Source organism: Taudactylus pleione, unplaced genomic scaffold (assembly GCF_031769625.1).
Source record: "Taudactylus pleione unplaced genomic scaffold, aTauple2 ptg000611l, whole genome shotgun sequence".
In the NCBI taxonomy this organism is placed as follows: Eukaryota; Metazoa; Chordata; class Amphibia; order Anura; family Myobatrachidae; genus Taudactylus; species Taudactylus pleione.
In genome coordinates, this window is record NW_028285013.1 from 3,020,597 (window position 1) to 3,042,274 (window position 21,678).

The 21,678-nt window shown below is 46.7% G+C and overlaps 1 protein-coding gene across 1 annotated transcript in view; it reads right to left on the bottom strand.

The window, feature by feature from the left end:
• Nucleotides 1–21,678, bottom strand: part of KDM3A (lysine demethylase 3A) — a 45,850-nt gene that overhangs the window by 17,934 nt on the left and 6,238 nt on the right. Inside the window, exons 3-19 of the mRNA XM_088454273.1 lie at nucleotides 17,785–17,940; nucleotides 15,440–15,550; nucleotides 13,808–13,910; nucleotides 13,276–13,400; nucleotides 13,061–13,130; nucleotides 12,325–12,404; nucleotides 12,092–12,247; nucleotides 11,748–11,908; nucleotides 11,093–11,622; nucleotides 9,155–9,356; nucleotides 4,045–4,259; nucleotides 3,793–3,945; nucleotides 3,441–3,539; nucleotides 3,200–3,327; nucleotides 2,946–3,111; nucleotides 2,603–2,772; nucleotides 746–982 (exon numbers count right to left, since the gene is read on the bottom strand). Of these exons, the coding sequence (XP_088310399.1) occupies nucleotides 746–982; nucleotides 2,603–2,772; nucleotides 2,946–3,111; nucleotides 3,200–3,327; nucleotides 3,441–3,539; nucleotides 3,793–3,945; nucleotides 4,045–4,259; nucleotides 9,155–9,356; nucleotides 11,093–11,622; nucleotides 11,748–11,908; nucleotides 12,092–12,247; nucleotides 12,325–12,404; nucleotides 13,061–13,130; nucleotides 13,276–13,400; nucleotides 13,808–13,910; nucleotides 15,440–15,550; nucleotides 17,785–17,940 (2,862 nt within the window). The remainder of the gene's footprint in view (nucleotides 1–745; nucleotides 983–2,602; nucleotides 2,773–2,945; nucleotides 3,112–3,199; nucleotides 3,328–3,440; nucleotides 3,540–3,792; nucleotides 3,946–4,044; nucleotides 4,260–9,154; nucleotides 9,357–11,092; nucleotides 11,623–11,747; nucleotides 11,909–12,091; nucleotides 12,248–12,324; nucleotides 12,405–13,060; nucleotides 13,131–13,275; nucleotides 13,401–13,807; nucleotides 13,911–15,439; nucleotides 15,551–17,784; nucleotides 17,941–21,678) is intronic.

Sequence of the window (21,678 nt, forward strand, 5' to 3'; positions counted from 1 at the left end):
TTGTTTTTTCTTCACCCTAATCCTCCCTCCTGGTGCCTAATCATCTGGGTAAGTGCCTAACCCTAACCCTCCAGTAAGTGCCTAACCCTAACCCTCCAGTAAGTGCCTAACCCTAACTGCGGGAGCAAGTGCCTAACCCTCCAGTAAGTGCCTAACCCTAACTGCGGGAGTAAGTGCCTAACCCAAAAATGTCGAACTTTTGTACCTATCGACCTTTTTATATGTCTAACTTTAATGTGTTTGACTTTTGTCCCTAACTACTGACTGTCTAATATCTGTCTGATTACTGTCTATCTATAGTACGGAACCCATGTAGAATAAAGCACAGTCAGTGTCAGACTGGGGCATGAAGGGCTCACCAGGGGAATGCAGTTGTACGGGCCCAGGCTTATGGGGTGTGTTGTCACCACCCATTATGATTGGCAGGAGGGAGAATCTTGGTGTAGGCTCTATAGAAGCGTACAAAGCACCCATGTTGATCAGTGATCCTGCTCCACCAGGTAAAGGACCCTCTATCAGAGTAACAAATAATGTGAGTACACAACGTAGAGGCAGGACGGGGCCCTCAGGCAGTGTGGCCCGGTGCATTTCCCCTGTACCCCTATGGACCAGTCTGACCCTGTGCACATGGTATGGCATGAAAAATTGTCACGTTATTTCTGAGACATAACTACAACACACTAATTATAAAGGTCAAACACACACAGACAGATACGCACAGCAGAAAAGTAACATGCAAATTTACCTGTCCCTGTTTCCAGCACTCCCGGAACACGTTCCAGTTGCTCTTATTGCTGGGATCTTGTAGACAGAGTAATCTATTGTCACAGAGCCAGTAGTGCGGTGTATTGAACCCCATTAGGCTGGGCTGCACAGCAAGTCCTTCTGGTTTTCTGACTTGGTCACTAATGGGCTTTGTTTGTACTAACGAAGCAAAGATGTCATCAAGCAGCTTCGGCGTGCTCTTCTCACTGCTCTCTTGCTGCAGAAAAGGAAGAGATCACCGGATAAGCAGGTTCCAAAGCATTTTCAGAAGTACTAAGTATGTGAAGAAAGTGGAAACTTAGAATTCCACAGGGGTGGCGCAGGATCTGTGGGGCATAGAGGCTCCCCCAAGAGATTGGCACTTTTTTTTTCCTTTAAATAATAAACTGACGGGGGCTCATCCACCTCTCTCTCCCCTAGCCTGCCTGGAGTCAGTGGTTCTAAGTGGCTACATGAGCAGGACGCTGCCTCTACAGCCAAGCCTCACAAATGCCAGACGCACCTCTACAGCTAGGCCTCCAGGCGCCAGGGCCCAGCCATGGACTGTGTCTCGAATTCTCTTACAGGAGGAAACTAAATTAAGACTGAGGATTCCTTGTACTTGGATGAGGACTCCTGGTGGCAAGGGGTAGACAACTTGGTGCAAGCTATATTGCAGGCCCTTAGCATTCAATACCATGAGGGGGGCCTGTTACTTTATCTTCTTGAACAATGATAAGTCTGAAGTAACAAGTCCATTTATGTTCCTTCCTTTCTTCAGCTAGAAGAATTCATTTGTGGCATGGGCCAAATCTGACAAGGACCTACAGGTGTTACATAGACCCCAACGCAGCTGCTCTTAGAGACAGGAAATTGCAAAGCCATTAAGTCTATATTTATTGTGGCTGAGTCCCGTCTTAGACCCATCCCAGTACTGACTCTGGGCCTGATTCAGAGCCGGACGCTCTGACCAGAGCACTCGCTCTGAATCAAGGCCCTCCTACCTAAAAATGGAGTGGCCTCTTGGACGCTCGCATAGCTGTGGGTTACCACCCACAGATTATGCGAGCGTCCATGATGATGGTCGCGATGGTCAAGACCATCGCGACCATCGAGCTTGCGACGAGACCCTGCGGTAGAGTCACGTGGCCGCAAGCTTTGGAGTGATTTTGGCTCTATCAGAGCCAAAATCACTCCCACTGACATCACTAGTGATGTCAGTGGGGCCGGACCCAGACGGTAGGCGTTCCCATGGGAACGCCTCCGTCTGGCAGCCACGACCCCGACATGCCCACCAAAGGGAGCGTGCTGTCAGTCACCATCGACAGCACGCCCCCTAGCGTTAGCTTGGCTGTCGCTATTCGGGTCTCGTGCATGCGCACGACGGAGCTCCCTCTGTCGTGCGCATGCGGGCACCATCGACCCGCTTGCGAGCGTCCTACGCTCGAGAGCGGGTCTGAATTAGGCCCACTGTTTAACAAACAGTTTGAGGATCTGCATCTGGGAGACACCCAAGTATCTGGGAGATGTGATATGGAGACTAAAGTTTACCAGCCTCAGGTGTGGCTGTGCACGCCAGATACTATTGGGTAAGGCCTGGGAAGCTGAGGAAGAGTCTGGGGGTTCGACTCCCTACCTTTTACAGGTAAGGTCTCTCTCAGCCCTAAAATGTATTAAACTATTAGTCAGGCCACAAGTGGTCCTTGTTGTGCCTAATCTCCTGGCTGAGCCGCGATACCCCATGATTCCAGCGTCACCAAATTTAAATGAATGAGAAAGAATCATAAAAGCGCAAGAATAGTGATGAGTAAATCACGAATAAAGGAGTAAACAAGACCAGGACAAGCAGGATCCCCACCTTGGTGCTGGAAGAATTGAGAAGGTTCCGTAAAAACCCAGAGCTGTTACTACTCATAGGTGACAGAATGGAGCTGCTGAACGTCTGTAGGCTGGAGGCAGGCTTCCCGAAGGTGGCAAAAGAGGGCAGTGCTTTACTTTCTGTTTTCAAGGCAGATGTGAAGAGGTTATCTGTAGGACGCACGGAATCAATAAGACGACTTAGGGAGGGCGTACTAAACAGCATTTAAAACGGACTAAAAAGGGTCCATACACAAAAAGAAGGTCAGTGTACTTTAGCTTACAAACGCCTATAGAGCATTTCATATTCTAGGCTGATGCCAGATCACAGAATATACATTTACCTTTGTTTTCCTTGTTCACATTAGTGTTAGGCATGTTCGTTAGCCAACTTAAAGGGCCGGAGCCTAAAGGCGAGGGCGTTTTACTAGCAGCAGATAAGGAATCCTGCGCAGGAACCTTATTTGGCTGCAGAAGGGTTCCGTTGGCCGATTCAGGGCTTGAAGAACTCTGTAAACAGAACAGTAGTAAGTAAACCCCACATTTAGCAGCGAAGTATAGTATAATATAATATATATACGCAGACACATATACATACCTGTTTCACCTCTTCTTTCACAGTTGGTTTGGATAAAGGCCTTTGGTGCTTGCTGGAACACTGACAATTTGATTTTATTCCCCACCTTCCTCTAACAGCGTGAACAACGTCACAAACGTCATACAGGGCTGCGAGAGAGACAGAGGAAGACTTAAGACATACTGAGACAGGGAAGGTGGGGGGTTACACACAAAATAAAGGTGCAATGCAGAAGAACGATAAACATGGAGTAACGAATTACCTTTTCCCGGGACAATTTGCGTTGGCATGAGATTTTCAGGCTCATGTAACTGTCCCTTAACACACTTTAACCAGGAGAAAGATTCATTTCCTTCATTACCTATTAAACAAGACAACAATCATTCCTCAACATACCTACTGCCCACCGCTCATATGGAGAGAAATAATAAAATCGCCTACACAGAAAATCCATGCTATATATAGGCATACCATGCTATCCCTTTAAACCAGGACACTCAGGAATTACACAGGTTCCCTGGTTTAATCAGCCGCAGAGCCTGTGTGATTCATGAGTCCAGGTTTAAAAGGGACAGTGTGGTAAATATGTATCATATAGAAGACGTCTCACTTACCATTGCTCATGCTCTTCTTTTTCATCCGATAGCAGTCTACACACACGCCAAAGCCACATTTGGGACACACCCAGTGGAGATTAAAGATGGTGGTGTCACAAACATCGCACATTTCTCGCACCCCCCGCACAGCGCGCTTCCAGCCCACTTGTTCTGCAGCGGAGAGATGGACTTTAGTCATTTGGCAAACAAGAAGAAAAAACAAAAAAACAGACTGCGGGTGGCGATAGACCACCGTCCGGAGGCACTTACTTTGTGGGTCCAAAGAAGCCATCAGTTCCTTTTCAGACATGACGAGCTTGCAGAAGTGGTCCCCGATATTTGCCAGAATGTACTTGGCCGTGTCTAGGTCCAGCCCCACAACGTTGTTCACTAACGGCAGCCACAGGTTTATTGCTTCAGCGTCATATTTATTAGGCGTCAGGAAGCCTCCTTCCCGCAGTATTCCATGCCTGTTAAAGTGTAATCTGCAAACGAGAGACTTGTATTATTCATCACATGCAAGGTCTACGAATCAATCTATAGTTACAGCAAAAAAAAAAAAAAAAAATTTATAAAGCAGATTCTTAAAATGGAATGTTTACAAGTCAGTTTCTGGATAATCCTATGGCGTCTCTACAAAGGATTCTATGCAAAGAACCATCTGACAAAAACTAGAATCTTTGGATGCAAAAACATTGAACCTGTAAACCTTATGTGGCCGGCGGGGCTTTCTCTGCCAGCTGGTACAGACTGGTGTAGGCCTGTCTTCTTGAGCAACCCTAGCGGGCTTACTTCAACACCTGGGCTGTAGGGATTACCCTCTCACCATCAGTGTATGCCTGTTGCAGACTCATCCATTGCGCTGTAGGAAGGTAAATTGCTGATAAAACCAGGCCCCTACAATGGGCTCAACCTCAGGAAAGCCAGAAAACGGAAGAGTGTTTGCTGGTAACTTATGACTACCAGATAAGCGCCAGAGGCAGGCGACTTTGGAAGCAGTAACATGTTGATAAACGCAAATAAAATGTCTTTAAAAAGACAAAATTATTCCCAACTATAGGTATTGGGAATAAGCAGCATACAGGTGTTATAAAGAAGTCAAATGTAAAAAAAACTCTAAATGGTCCAGAGGATAAACAGAGCCCCTTTAAGCTGGGTGCACACTACACAATATATTGGACGATTTGTCGTTTTGAGGCGAATCGGGACAAATCGTCCAGTGTGTATGCACTATTGCGCGCTCCCATGTGTTATTCATTGCATCTTCAGATCTGAAGATCCATTGGCATGGATGCTGGAGGGGAATGATATATCAGGTGGTCGTACACCAGATCGTGCAGGGTGTACGGACCGTCCAATATATATCGTACCATCGCTGGTTATACACATTGTCTAGTGTGTACCCGCCTTTACATACAGTAAAGGAAAAAAACAAATAAAAATACAGAAGGGGTAATCCAGCCCGTCCCATAACCAATCCAGCTAAATCAATGCACAGCATTCAGCTGTATTTAACATTGTTGCCAGTGAACGGGAGGGAATGTTCTCCCATAGACAGCATGGGGAGAAAGTCCAACTCTACAATACTTGAAGTAGAGAACGTGTGGTGCGTTCTCTACTTCATCCGCCTAGACTACTTCCAGAGTTGGGGCAGCAGTCTCCCTGAGACTGAAGTTGGGGTCCCTGGGACTTCAGTGTTACAATTAGCTGGTTTAAACTGCCAGCACCTCCCAAGTTTATTCAAACTCAGGAGGCTGAAGGGGAAGATCCTCCAGCAGCTCACTCACACCCCTTTTATACTGAAATCCCGAATCTTACCCGGGATATCGGATTGAGTTTCCAACCAGGATCAGACCCGGGACAAAACAAGAGATATGGTAAGAACTTACCTTTGTTATCTCTGTTTCTACGAAGTCCATAGGGTCCACAGGGTTGACCTTGGGGTATAGCTGGATCTGGATCCATGGGCACCACACAGTTAAAGCTTTAGCTGCTCCCAGGATGCACTTGGGTCCGTCCTCCTCTATACCCCGCCCCTGAGCCACAGCACCTCAGTTGGTAAGCAGCCAAGGCCGGAGGAGGAGACTAAACAGAGAAAAGGAAGACTGGAACACACAAGAAACCATACTCACAGAAATGGGAGACGGAAAACCGGTGACCAGCCACACAGCCCATTTCAAGCCAGGTGCGTCAGACCAGACGGCCTCACAAATAACGGAACGAAGCCAACGGGCTAATGTTTGTTTGTTGGCAGGCCAACCCCTCTTGTGAAAACCAAAGAGGATAAACAAGGAATCAGACTTCCTAACTGAAGCCATCCGGTCCACATAGATTCTAAGTGCCCGGACCACATCTAAGGAAGTCTCACCAGCTGAAAGATCAGGGGACTGAAAAGCTGGCACAAGTTCCTAGTTAATGTGGAACTTCGAGCACCGCTCTGTCCTGGTGAAAAATCAGGAAAGGAGGGCGACAGGAAAGCGCGCCAAATTCAGACACCCTCCTGGCCGAAGCAAAATGTCAGCCACTCGAGCTCCACCGACTCAAGAGGCTCAAACGGAGGACCTTGCAGGACCCATAGAACCACCAAGTCCCAAGGAGCCACAAAGGGAGGCTGGATCCTGAGAACACCTTGGAAAAAGGTGTGAACATCCGGCAGTATTGCAATCCACTGTTGAAACCACACGGACAAGGCGGACACATGAACCTTCAGAGATGCAAGGCGTAAGCAGAGGTCCAATCCTGATTGAAGAAATTCCACGATCCTAGAAACTCGGAACACCTGAGGATCATAATGTCTGGACTCACACCACTGAAAGTAAGTGTGCCACACCCTGTGATAAATCCGTGCTGAAGCAGGCTTGCGTGCCCTGAGCATGGTACCAATAACCGAACTGGAGAAGCCCCGAGACCTCAAGACGGCTGTCTCAAGAGCCACGCCGTCAAAGACAGCCGACCCAGATCCGGGTAAAGGCAGGGCCCTTGAGACAACAGGTCATGACGCTGAGGAAGAAGGTACGGAGCATCAATGGAGAGGCTCCTGAGATCGGAGTACCAAGGACGTCTGGGCCACGCCGGAGCCACCAGCACGAGCGTGCCGCCGTCCTGCTTGAATTTCCGCAGAACCCGAGGAAGTAGGGATGTCGGAGGAAACAGATACGCCAGGTGAAACGTGCATTTCACCGACAGCGCGTCCACCAGACTTGCGCCTGCGTCTCTTGTCCTTGACCCGTAAACGGGCAACTTGTGATTGTGACGGGAGGCCATCAAGTCCAGCTCCGGCAGTCCCCACCTGTCCACGAGTAGCTGAAACACCTCTGGGTGAAGCGACCATTCCCCGGGATCCACGTCGTGACGGCTGAGGAAGTCCGCTTCCCAATTGAGGACTCCGGGGATGAAGACCGCTGAGATAGCTGGAATGTGACACTCCGCCCAAATGAGGATTCGAGACACCTCCGACATCTCTGCCCGACTGCGAGTTCCTCCTTGGTGGTTGATATACGCCACCGTGGTGGCGTTGTCGGACTGCACCTGTACCGCCCTTCCGTGAAGAGCGGGACCGGACGACTGCAGGGCCCTGTATACTGCCCGCAGTTCCAGGATGTTGATGGGGAGAGGTGCTTCTTCCGCAGACCAACGACCCTGGAGACACAATGAGCCGGTCACTGCCCCCCAACCCCGGAGACTGGCATCCGTCGTGAGCAGGACCCAGTCCGGGATTCAAAAGGGGCGCCCCTCGACCAGATGAGCTGTCTGAAGCCACCAAGCCAAAGATTGCCGAACGTCAGGAGACAACACCAGCACCTGAGAGCGGATCCGGTGAGGTAACCCGTTCCATTCCGATAGAATCAGCCCCTGCAGGGGCCGGGAATGGAACTGGGCAAATTCCACCATGTCGACACCATGGACCCCAGAACTCTCATAGCCGTATGGACCGACAGGCGGCAACGGCTCAGGCAACTGCGTATCCGCAGCTGTAGGGAGGCGACCTTCTCCGGAGTCAGGAAGATCCTTTGCTGACGCGAATCCAGCAGGGCTCCCAAATGAACCATCTGCTGTGATGGAATCAGGGAGGACTTTTTCCAATTTATCAACCACCCGTGTGCTTGCAGGCAAGCGATCGTCAGGTGGAGATGTTGAAGCAGTACCTCCGAGGAGGTCACCAGCAACAGGAGGTCGTCCAGATACGGCAGCAGCCGTACATTCTGGTTCCGAAGATGTGCGGCCATGACCGCCATAATCTTCGTGAACACCCTCGGTGCCATGGAGAGACCAAAGGGTAGCGCCCGGAACTGATAGTGGTGTTGAAGGATAGCGAACCTCAGATACCGCTGGTGCGAAGGTGCTATCGGAACATGGAGGTAGGCGTCCTGGATATCCAGGGACACCATGTAATCCCCCGGTTCCATCGCCAGAATGATGGAACGTAACGTTTCCATCCTGAACTTGGGAACTCTGAGGAATTTGTTCAAAGACTTCAAGCTGAGGATAGGGCGATGAGAACCATTGGGTTTCTGCACCAGAAACAGAGACGAATAATACCCCGTCCCTCGATTGAGGAACGGGAACAATGACCCCTGCTTTCAGCAAGGACTCTATAGCCTCCTGGATCTGTAACGCCTTGGTCTTGTCCTGAGAAGGACTCGTGCAGAAAAACTGGTGGGGCGGTCTGTGCCGAAAAGACAGGGCGTACCCCTGGGAGACCACTTCTCGAATCCAGGCACCTGTGGTCAACTTGCAAACTACCAGAGTTGGATTCCCGATGGATCCATTTACACAGACAAAAATCCCGGGTTGATGTGTGTTCACGTGCATCAAGCCAGGATTTTCAGGTCGGGGTAAAAGGGGTATAATCGTAGCTGTCTGCTTTATTCAGTAGCAATCATCATTTTTCACCAAGGATGTGGGGACCACCATGAAGAACAATCAGCGCTTTGTTACACAGGGATGGGGTCCAGAGCAACCAACAACCTGTCGTGGGCTACAGTTTATCCTAGCGTCGTCATAGGGTGTACCCAGCTCGAGTTTGTCCCTTCTTTACCTAGAATCATCGCACCCTCCCCTTCATTTTCTTATGCAATGTGTAGTATAATATGTAACATGGCACCAGCATACAATAAATCTGCACTCTCTTACGTTAAGTGGCTCACAAGGGCCAATAATTTTTTCCCTCGTCCCTGAAGACATTTTAATACTAATTTTCTACCCCAATCTGGAGTTTACATTTCAACTCAAATAATTGTTAAAAGTAAACTATTGCAAAATACACTTAAATATAAGGGAGGAAGGGGAGAGGGAAGAGAGCCTAGGGTTTCAACTTTAATTAAAAGTATGTTCCTTATTTCTATTTTCTGCAGAGTTGTTGTTCTCGGACTGAGCTCACCTCCGGAAGTGGAAAAAGCGGCAGAAGACTGCAGAATCTCGCTGTTCTTTGCTCCGCCCAAAGCGGTCCAGGCGACATTCTCTGCACTTGTGAAGGTGAGGAGCAATGTCATTACAGGATCCATCCTGCACAAAGCAGTCCCCGCTGGATAGCAGCCTTTTCAGATTCTGTGGGTCCATCAGTATAGATCTGGGGTATGTAACTAGAGAGACAGAAAATTCCAGTTCTGTATCAGTAACAATATAAAACACAGCCAGGTACAAGAGGCACACACAAATGTAACCACACCATTCTGTAACTCGGATAAAGTTTCACATTAATGACAGATATGCTTACTTTAGATCAAAGCAAGCAACGTGGCTGCTCGGCAACTGCTTACCTGGAGCTCTGTGAGGTCCACGGTGTGCTCACAGATCTGGTAGAAATGTCCCTGCACATCGTAAAGGTCAGGTTTCCCCACCCTAGTACATCTGGCAAATCACAGATTCCACCTCGCTATAGTTTGTTTTGTACCATAGGAGGACCTAAAGATAATTACCATAGAAGGACCTAAAGATCAGAGTCCTTTTAATATTGTTTTTCAAGGCCTTAACATCCAATAAGTGGAGATCTCTACCTCAATAGATAAATGGTAGCCTAGTTTAGGCATCACAATATCCTGTGACTGACAATGGAAATGGTCAGAAAGGAAGCAATTTTTAAGTGATAAACTTCAACTACGATATCTTAAGTTGTTCTAAGGGAGGGTTGTTGAAATGCAATGAATACTAAAGTGGAGGATAGAAGCATGATCAAAAACGCAACAGTAAAAACGTAAAATAAGTTCTGTGCTTCCATTAGAAATGAACCTTCTTCTGGGAGAAAACCGCGTAGAAACATAAACCTTACCAGAGAAAAGAAGGCTAAAAAGGGAAAAATGTCAGTAACTTCATCTTCGCTCATCAACTGACATAAGTTGTCCAGTCCCTATGATAAAAAACGGGCCAGCTTGGAGCATGGTCCCCGCCACACTGATAAAAAAAAACAAAAAAACTTTCCTAAGGATCATAGCTTTGACTACCATGCTAATACCCAATGGTAAAAGGTTGCAGAGTTAACAAAATGTATGTATACCATGGCGGGGTTGACCAAGATACAAGGTAGCATCACCAGCAGAGGCAACAGGTGAATCAGTTGAATGATCTACAATTAGGGCATCTACATACAGATTCGTGGTTCCTTTGCGCAGAAACGCTCCACTCTGCGGTTAAACTGGGAAGCCATATCTACATCAACTCTCTGCAATCTGTTGGGAGAAGTCCTTGATTTCATTGGCTTCCCAGTGGTCAACCTCTGGTATGAACACGGCCAATATGGCCGGAACATTTTGTCCCGGAAACTTTTTTTTTTGTTCCACCTGATTGACAAAAGAGGACGTAGTGGCATTGTCTGGTGGACTCGAGTTATCACTGCAACGGTGTGGTTCTAATCCAAGAGAATATCTGAAGCTTGGCTTCCACCCTGAAACAGGCAGTGACTAATGACAGCACACCGGTCTTCATAGCTGGTGTCTCATGAAAATTGACGGAACAGGCAAAGGCAGAACTCCCTGTTAAGTCAGTCGTCTGGGTTACCAGAGGAGAGACTAAGGTGTTCTTGGTGGAAGACTGATCCGGTTATGTGGAGAAAGGACTGTACTATTTGTCCCACTATGAGACCATGGGTATAGGTGGAACAGGAGGAGTCTGGGCACCAATTAGTTAAGCTTCTTCTCCCAGCAGCCCCGGCTCCTTTCCCCCTACCTTTGCTCAGAAAGGCCAGTTTAATCTGGTGCCCTGCAGGAGCAAGGCACATTTCTAGAGACTGCTACAGCTAGGCTTTTTCTCTTCATTTTATTTTTTCTCTATTTAATCTTTAAATCAGTTTACAGAGATGCAATACTGCAGAATGTGTGCTTACCCCCTTCACTTTTACTGGGACTCTTGGATGGAATGGCTACTTTATTGGGCTTGTCAACATCCATACTTTGAGGCTTGCTTTTGATTTCATTGGCGACCAAGGCTTTAGTGGCCACAGGTTTAGTCTCCACCGCCGGAGTCGTGCTGAACACAAGAGGGCTGTGAGCAGGTGGCCGCGTCAGGTTTTTGAAAGCCTCCGAGCCGCCAAGGCGTGGCGAATCAGTCACGGAGAGGGTGTTTTTTTCAGGGAAACGCTCCACTGAAAACTCAAAGCCCTTTGGGAAGACAGTTGAAGGTTTTGTAAAGGCTGCAAAGAGGTTTTCGGCTTTAAATCCATTTTCGCCGTTGGTTTGGTTGCTCCAGGATGAAAAACCTGCGCCCGATGACAAGGAGGACTTTTCTGCCATCCCAAATCCTAGCATTTTATTGCCTTGTGACATTGCAGCACTGAGAAACAAGTTTTCTTCACTATGCGATTCACCGTTCAGAAGAGAAGAAGAGGTTTCGCTTGGTAAGTTCTGGGTACATTTCCTGCACGGAAAGAAGTAAAAATAAGATAAATGCACTCTACATTTTCATTGAACATTTACAGCAAAACAAAGTGCATTATAAACCCTTAATAATTAACTGTATATTTTCCCTTTAACTGTCCTCACCCTGGAGGTGTTGCAGCACCAAAGCTTGGCGGAGAGTTTGCCTGTGGCGGTGTGGCATGGGAAGTCTGGCATTGGCTGGTGGGTGTTGTAGCCGTACATCCTAGCAATGCTTCTCCAAATCCAACCGGGACAGACTGCTTGGACACCAGACTTGGAGCCACCTACAAAAGTGAAATGTAAGTTATGCTACAGGCAAAGGAATAAAATCAAAGCTTTCATTAGAATTGCAAATAAGTGCTAAGTTTAGCATAACTGTCAGGTAAGCAGGACACGTTTCATTTTGTACTATTGTAAACACAAACATTCCAAATTCTCCTACAGACAGCTGGAAACGGTCTACTCACTGCTTGATCGGCTTTTGTACTCTCCAGAGGTGGCTTCATAATACTCAGAAGGGGGTTCCCTGAGGATTTGGGGTTGTCCACTACCACCAATGTCTTCCCATCATCTCTGGAATATGTAATGAAGCTCGGCTTCTGAATGTTCTCCTTTGCAGGAACCTAACGGAGGCAGTATATGTAAGTAACGCACAGATATTCATACAGTCAGATTAAAGCTTAAATAAGAAGCTTTTGACCTGTTCAACTTTGTTCTGCTTTGCTGCCGATTTCAATGGGACGTTCGCACTCGGCCGTTTCTGGGGCTTTTTGATCCTTACTGAAATAGTTAGCAATGGTTAATGCGGGAATAGATTGTCCTTTTAACAAATGCAATGTTACAAAGTAGAGAACTTTCAGCAGTATCACTACATTTATTGAGATGCAGCCAGGGCACTGGTGCCTGGCTTGAAAGGGCACCCCATGATCAGATGCGAGTTCCACGTGACTGCCCAGGTACCTTAAGGGTCCCATACATCTGCAATGGATTGCCCCAATTCCCTTTTCCAGGGAAATCCAATATGTTGGACAATCTCGAAAAAATGCTGAGTTTCCAGACGGATTGCCGATCAATGTTCGCGGATTGCCATCAAATCAGGGAATGGAGGCGCTGGTGTATGGCCCGTAATACATTGCTATACAGTTTTGTATTACAATTGACTAAGGACCATGCAGCCAGTTGGATCACTGAGGGGGAGAAAACCATCCAAAGAGGACAAGGGGGAGGTACCAATCAGATTCTAACCATCCATTTACAGAATGTACTAAATGAAAGCTATAATCTGATTGGTTACTATGGGGCACCACCTCCATCTGACGCCGTACCATCTAGCGAGACAGATAAGACGCAAGGGAATTCTAGGCGCAATATTCATACAAAGATCACATTTAGCCGCCTCTGGTACTTTATAAGTGCCAAATAAAAACAATTCTTACCTTTATCAGCGTAGTTGTGCACAATTTCCACATTTATGAGAGCTGGGTCAATAATCTTTAAATCGGGGACCTGAAAAATAAATACAAAAACAGTGTGTCCAGAGCAGTCATGAATGAGATCGGGAATCAAAAACAGCTATAAGAAAAAAAAACAAAATAACACAGACTATATAAAACATCGGTAGCAGGATGGAGAGCACTTCGCAGATATTCACCTGTTCGCATTTAATCTGCAGAGTCCGGGTATTGCTGTTGGCATTCACCACAGATGCATTGAACCACTGGTATCCTTCGCTCATACTGTACACCTTTATAGAGGTACCAACTAAATTTTTGGCACCTTCAGAAAGGAAATAAAATAAAATAAATAAATAGAGACCTGCTGCACTTCTATCAATACACACAAACAGCACAGATTACACGTGACAATAATACACAATCATAAATTCAAAATACAAGAAGACTAAAACACGACCCGAAAGTCTTCTATCCGTACTGAACTACCCAGCATCAAAGTCTTGGTCAGGTAACATTAATGGATGCTACCCACCCAATATCATGCAGGCAGCCCATACAGAGTATGATTTATTGGGGCTATAGGAGAAACAGAGGATACATCTAGGAACATCGTATGGAAGTGCATCCCTGAATTTCTGGAAATCAGTCTAATATTTTTTCTTCACAACCCAGAAATGCACACTTTGCATGCCGGAACCGCGCCAACACTACGCAACATGTGGGGCTCACCTTGCAGTACGCGGCTCTCATCCACATTCTTCCTGATGAGTTCCTGGAAGGATTTATTGAAGGTTTTGTTTCCCTGCATAAACTGCTTTAAGCTCTCACGGTCCTGCAATACAAGTACAGGAAATCACTCAGCAGGTTGTGGCTGGGCAGCCTGGGCAGAGAGGGTGCCCGCTACAGACAGGTTACCAGACAGCAGCTATGCCTTCCCTATTCATTAAATGGAAAAGCATTAAGAATGCCAGCCCTAAAGCTAGATCTAGGAATTTATTTTACCTCGTCCCACTGAACACTATAGGATCACTGCATTACCTGAAACCAGGCAATAAAGGCTAGATTCACTAAGTGGAGGCTGAAGCTGTTTCGACCCCAAAAATAGAACCGCATTAATACTTTGATTTCATGTTATTACAGTTTTAAATTCAGTGGTAAAACCCGCAGAGAATTAGCGGCTTACAAAAGCAGTCGGTTAGTAAACACGAGCCAAATGGTACTGTAATAGCACATTGCTGCAGTCCTACCCTCAAGAATAGCACGACTTGGAAATGATTAAATACCAAGCTATAAGTGAACATATGTGCCAAAATACTATAACCCTTAGACTCAATATTTAGCATTTAATGGCATGTCGTAAAACAAATGAACACTGCATTCGTATCTTAATTCATCTGTCATGCACTGACCCGATCAGAACGCTTCCCATACGAGCTGCCCAATGCATGAAAACGGGACGTGCACAGGAAGGACTCGGTAGACTGTACACACTGCGCAATGGGACAGCACGGATGGTGTAATGGTTAGCACAACTACCTCACAGCGCTGAGGTCTCAGGCCCTATCTGTGTGGAGTTTGTATATTCTCCCTGTGCTTGCGTGGGTTCTCTCTGGGTACTCCAGTTTCCTCCCACATCACAAAAATTCACTCGTAGGATAATTGGCTCCAAAGAAAAAAAAATAATGAACCCTCATGTGTGCACCCATGTGGTAGGGGATGTAGATTGTAAGCTACACTGGGGTAGGGACTGATATGAATGGGATTCTCTTTGAAGCACTGCAGAATAACCCTCAAACCAATTCTGGACTGTCTACGGTTTAATTTATCTTTGTGCATAATGATAGGATTCAAAAAAAAAAAAAAAAAACACCCTTTGCAGATAGCAAAGCAGAGATTTGGGGGTAGATTTACTAAAGTGCAGGTTTATAGAAGTGGAGGTGTTCCCCATAGCAACCAGATTTTACTTACCATAGCACCTTCTAATCTAGAATCTAATTGGTTGCTATGGACAACATCTCCACTTCTTTGAACCCACAAAAGCACAGTCACATCACAGGTGCTTTGTAATGCATAGCATAATAATATATGAGAAGTGTTCAGAGATTTTTAGTTTTAAATACAAAGTAAGTCCTTTTTAAAGGAGGGAACAGATAACACTATCCAGGGCACAGTGGAGAGAGGGGAATTCAGCAGCTATATCTGAGCCTCCAGGCTGCAGTCTGCCCTCTCCTCCTCCCCTACTGCTGCCATACAGCCGGTGAGCAGGAAAACGCCAAATCAGGTTCTCTTTATAGATGTTCGGTAAATGATGTAGATAAAATGGTGCTTAATCTGGGAACAAAAACGACAAAAAGGAATTACCTGCACAGGCTCCACGACATCTGTATTCATAAAGACCTTGTTTTTGTCCCCAAGAAACTGTATGCATGTGAAGAGATCCATAGAGACTTTGCTCACCAATATTTTATATTGCTGTGTGCAAAAGAGGAAATACGACAAATATACAAAGTTATTTTAAAATGTAATGAGAAACACCACAGGTGTCAACAAGCACAGAGCTACATGCACAGAACAACACTAATGGAGCATACACACGGTCAGATTTGTCAGATGAACGACTGAACGATTAAACGATTTGAACGATTTTACCAAAGTTTTGAACGATTGAACGATTTTTGACTGCATTAAAATGAATGGAATCGTCCAAGTCTGACTGCAAACCCATCAGATGTCAGATATCGTTATCTGACAAACGGGAACGTGCATCGTTGATCGTCCATCGTTCAGGCATGTCAGATATGAACGATTTTCCTTCAGATATGAACGACTGAACGATTTTTAAATCGTTATCGTTCATATCTGAAGGAAAAATCTGACCGTGTGTATGCACCATTAGGGATCGATTAAATTAATGCCGGTTACACACTAGACCAGGGGTAGCCAACCCTGTTCCTCGAGAGCTACCAATAGTGCATGTTTTCCAGTTCTCCTCACAGAGGCCATGATTCAGAGCCGGACACTCTGACAGAGCGCCCTCTCTGAATCAGGGCCGGCCTATTTTTTTTAATTTTTTTAACGGCCTCTTGGCCACTCGCATAGCTGTAGGTGACCACCCACAGCTATAGCAAGCGGCCAGGAAGATGGTCGCGATGGTCAAGACCATCGGGCTTGCGACGAGACCCTTGTGGTAGGGTCTCGTGGCCGCAAGCCCCAGAGAGATTTCGGCTCTAACAGAGCCGAAATCTCTACCACTGACATCACTCATGATGTCAGTGGGGCCGTCCCCAAACTGAGGCGTTCACATGGGAACGCCTCCGTCTGGGCAGCCAACCCCCCCCTGCCCGCCCACCAAAGGGGACGTGCTGTCACTCAACATCGACAGCACTCCCCCTTTGGTGCGAGACCCGGAGCGACGGCTTGCCCGTCGATATCCGGGTCTCGCGCATGCGCACGACGGAGCCGGCTCCGTTATGTGCACTGGCCCACCATCGACCCAGTTGCGAGCGCACAGCACTTGCGACCGGGTCAGAATCAGGCCCAGAATCACAATTGAAATAATTAGCTGCACCTGTGGATCTTTTAAAATGTGTTAGGGAGTAACGAATACACCTGTGCACCAGCTAGATGGTCTGGAAAACGTGAACTGTTAGTAGCTCTCGAGGACCGAGGTTGGCTACCCCTGCACTAGGCGATATGTTATCCAAACCAGCCGGATAGGACGACGTCAGCAATATTGTCTAGTGTGTACCCTCAATGTCACTGATAATACGCGCTACAGAGCATCGCCAGCGACATCGCCCATTGGACCTGCATGCAGGTACGACAGGCGACAGTCATCAAGGGCCATGTTGCCGAATGTCCAATAGCCCTCACTGTCGCTCCCGATATTGGCAAGAGTACATGCACTTACCGATGCCGGGACCCCCGCTGGGTCCCGTTGCACGATAGGTCGGCTGGGTAAACATAGTTAAATGGATGATTATACACCGCAATATTCCCCTGATGGATATTGTTTCCTATCGCGGCAATGAGAAATGGTTTTGGTTTGCAATTTATCAACCTTCTCTTCCCATGACAGTGGCCCCAGTAAGAGCCTGTCCTAGTGAAGAATAAATAGCAAAGTGATCAGCTCACTACTGCCAACCTGGTTTTCCTACCGGCGTGGCGGCAATCATGCTACAAGTGTGTAAGTATGAGCTGCTCAAGATGGGATTCACATCAAAGATGGTGTCGGCCAAGCAGAGCTTTGTAAGCTCTATGGGTACTGCTTCTGAAACGGACTATAGAAGAATCTCCACAGATATCTCTGGTATAAATAGCTCCCATACTGAATGTGGTAATAACTAAAAGGACACTTTCAGGCACAGACAGGATAAACAGTTAATAGGCCTCTTAGACACAAGCTTTTCCCACAACACAAAATGGAGCTATTCAGAGACCTATATGCAAACTTGAGCATGAATGCCAAAACCCACATCATACAAGTGATGTTATCGCACAAAATGCCTGAATCTGGCTGCAAGCGATACCAGCCCACCCTCCCCCAGCGCAGACGAAGAGCCAATCTTCACAAATGTTCCAGGCTGTGCAACCGCACCCTGGTCCAGGAACTAGAGCATCACTACTGGACCACAGAGAGGTTGCAAAGCAAACAGAGAACTGCACAAGCCAACATAAAGCGTACGCCGGAGACGATGGATACTCACCAGTCCTGGGCACAGCACAGACATGGTGGGGTTACTGGGACAGATGCGATGTGCCATTGCCAAGCTGTGCTCCACCAGGAACACCTGGACTTGAGAGCTATACATCTCAATCCACTCTCTCTTCTCCCAAGGTTCATCGTCAAACTCCACGCAAACCTGTAAACCAAAAATGCATGAGAAACTGACTGCCATAGGACATGGAATACGGCTCTTTGTGCAATGCACCATTGTAAGGAATACAACACACTAGATGCCATTCAGAATTATACATCACCAGCTGTACAGTCATCACTCCTCCACACTAAGCATAGACAAACATAACTCATGTCATTTTCTGATACTGCAGAGTGCAAGGAAAGTACCTTACAGCCAAGAGGAGTACAATCGTCCCAGCAATTACCAGACTGCTGCCAAATTTCTTATGTAGATAATTACTATACAACACTCTCCTTGAACCAGTAACAGGGAACAGTTCTATCTGCATCCTGGGTCAAAGCAGCAAAACTGTGTAACATCAGCTGGAAATGTCTATCTTCAAGAGTCAAGACTACGATCCAGAACAACCGTATGGGAGAGGAGAAGCAGGGGATGAGTAAGCCCAGACTCCATAACAACATTAGAATTAAGGGGGGGGGGGGGCAGAAGCTATCTGGTCAATCACTAGGCAGCTTCAACCTTTGACTTCTAAACATGGAATTACTTATTACACAATTGAATGATGAATAACAAAATGCTGTACCAGAGTAAAAGGCTGCTGTAACTCATGGCAGTCCGAGATGTTGCTTTGGGTTACTGCATATGTTCCCTCCGCCCCCTCTCCCCTGCCACATGCAAGCACTGGTAAGTAGTCCACGCTGCAAGGCTGAGAGATAAACATTGCGTGTTACAGCAGGAAGGCTGGAGCCCCCTCCCACTCTGCATGGTAACAATAAGGGAGGGACTGGGGGAGGGCAGTCTCACCATGTGGCTGCTTGTAGTATTATTTACATGCACTTGTACACAAACCAGTACGGAGGCCAGAAAACAATGGGCGGTGACTATGCATTGACCAGAAACGTCCCATCTTGTGCTTTGTCACGCTTTGGGAATATTTCTGTCATCACATCTGCGCTTTGACCCAAACTGAACCCAACAAGGAAAACTCTACGCTGGCCCAAACATGGTCTACACCAGGGGTCTTCAACCTTGGCCCTCCAGCTGCTGTGGAACTACACATCCCAGTATGCACTGCCACCTTTTTGATATAACAGCATGCTAAAACTATGGCAGTGCATGCTGGGATGTGTAGTTCCACAGCAGCTGGAGGGACAAGGTTGAAGACCCCTGGTCTACACAATGATCGGACAATCCATCTGCTCAGATGGGGCTCACAGTTTATCCCCATATCAGCTGGAAGTGGTTATTCAGATTTATGCCTGCAGCAGCCTGACCATTAGAAAACATGTTTTACAGGACTAGTAACCAAACTACAATAACCTATTTCTATGTAATATCCATCCACGTTTTAGCAATTACTAATTTAATCATAATATGCACAGCTCAGAGTCCGTGCCTGCAGCCTCACGCACAGGTGTATCATTGAATACTGAGTTACCTTTAATAAGGAGGATAATACAGAAGGGGACACACAACATGATGGACGCACGCATCGGCAGAGGGGACACATTGTGACCCCGATACCTAATTGCAGCAGAATATCTGACAAAGGGCTCTGCATTAAAGCACAGGAAGGGGAGAACGAGGCCAAAATCCCTGCACCCATACGAATGTTCCTTTACATTGGGTGTTAATGGAATTTACCTTCATGTAAAGAACACTGGTGACAAAGCCAATATAACCTAAGCAGGGCAGACACCACGATGAAGGGGCTGCTTACTAACATCCTCACCTTCTCCATCTACACTGAATGTCTCTCTACTCATGGCTACACCACTTATGCAGAGATTATAGAGAATAAAAGGATAAGTACTCAAATAAATACTATCAGCTTACTGCTTTTCATAAATTATAAGGGGGGTGTGTGTATTGTATAACAAAACCACTGCTCCATATTTAAATCTATTGAATTGCACAGCTGCCGGGCTAATCCGCTCGGACCCTCTGCTCCCCTCTCCCCAGTAGCCGTACAACGCCTAGCACACATTCCTTTTATAGTATGCAATGCCAGCAATCCTGTCTCCTCCCTTCTCACTCCTGCTATCTGGCCAGGGAGGTGGCACCGCAGACCCACTGCTCATACATGATAAGAAGGCCCCAGCACTGTAAGAAGCCATTAGGTATAGCAGTCCTGACAATTACAGCTCCTCTTACCCAGCTTTTCCCTCCAATGAGAAATAATTAGATAGGATGCATCAGCTTTAACACCCTCTAGTTTATCAAAGAGCAAGGAGGACCAGATACACAGCAACAGGGGCGACATAAACAAACATGGTCCATGTGTAGGAGCGTGCTGCCATTGACTAACCTGGGTCACATATGACAGGTGACATCACTTCCATTAGTGCCTGCCAGCCAATCACAGCGGAGCAGAAAGTGAAAGCACCGATCACAGAGGCTGAGGCTGATGGTGGGAGGAGTCACCAAGAGCTAGACTGGAGAGTAAATGCTGTCGGCTGATTATCCCAACATAAACCCCTATTTCAAGGGTAAGTCACTGACTTTAGGACTCAAATATGGCATGATCACCAAGGCTCCGCAGTGAGCTACAAACAAAACACAGAAATACATCCATGCTCACCTATATGGTGTATGGGCTAACATTTTACAATGCACTTAAATTTGCATTTAATTACTTACTTTTAACCATAGCAACATGGTGTAACTTTATATAATGTATTAATATGACAACCAAGTTCCGGCCACTGTTACACTACATCTTACTTCGACGTGAGAACTGGCAACGGCTAGCTCATACTATCCAAATACTAGCCATAACCCACACAAGGCAGACAACAATGGGAAATGCAAACACTCAAAACCGGTACCCAATCACTGGGTGGCATGGGTATGCTTCACACAGGGACCCACAGGTACAAAGGTCATACGGATATTTTCCTTTGGTTGCTATCGGTCACGTTATACAGTGTTTACAGTTCTGATTTCCATTTCCAGAATACGCCAACATAAAAAGTATGCTTTATAATAAGAATGCTTATGTGTCTAGAAATCTAGTAAGGAAACTAACATGAGCAACAGTGTACTGTGTAATACGCAGTCAGACATACACAATGAAGCCGTGTTTGGCAGCATTACATCCCCTAACATAACATGACTCACAAGTTAACAAGCCAAACGCTCCCCTCCCCTCCGTGTGCTGATAAAACCACTTGCTCTCAAGTTTACACACCGCAACACAACCCCCTCCTCGCAGAGGCAGACAGCACTTACACACAGGAGTGTCCAATGCATAACAGCTGGGGGAGGTGAGAGACGCCTGCAAAGGACACTCACAGCAGACAATGGCTCACTACTGCCTGCGATCAGCCAAGAGTACATGCCAAGGAGACACGGCCAAGGAACGCTGACTTAACTCTTGATAACCAGATGTAACATTGCAGAACCTTAAATTAACCGAACAGCACCTAACGCTGGGGCAACGGGAGCCAAACCACCCATGCAGGGTGTACACTGCACTGGAACTAAACCGGTAGCGAGAGTCACCCATACCCACACTACTATCCCCAAAGTTCTGGGGTTTGTCGGAGATTTTTAGTAACTATTTAGGAGTTTGCTCATGGTAAACAAACACGCCATCTCTGTGGGGTGAACATGGCTATATATAATTTATACACAGCGTACGGAGCCTACCTTCTGCAATTGAAAATCAGATTGTTGCCACAGGGACCAGAGTTTTGCTAGGTGTAAAATACACGAAGAAAAAGCTCACAACATGAA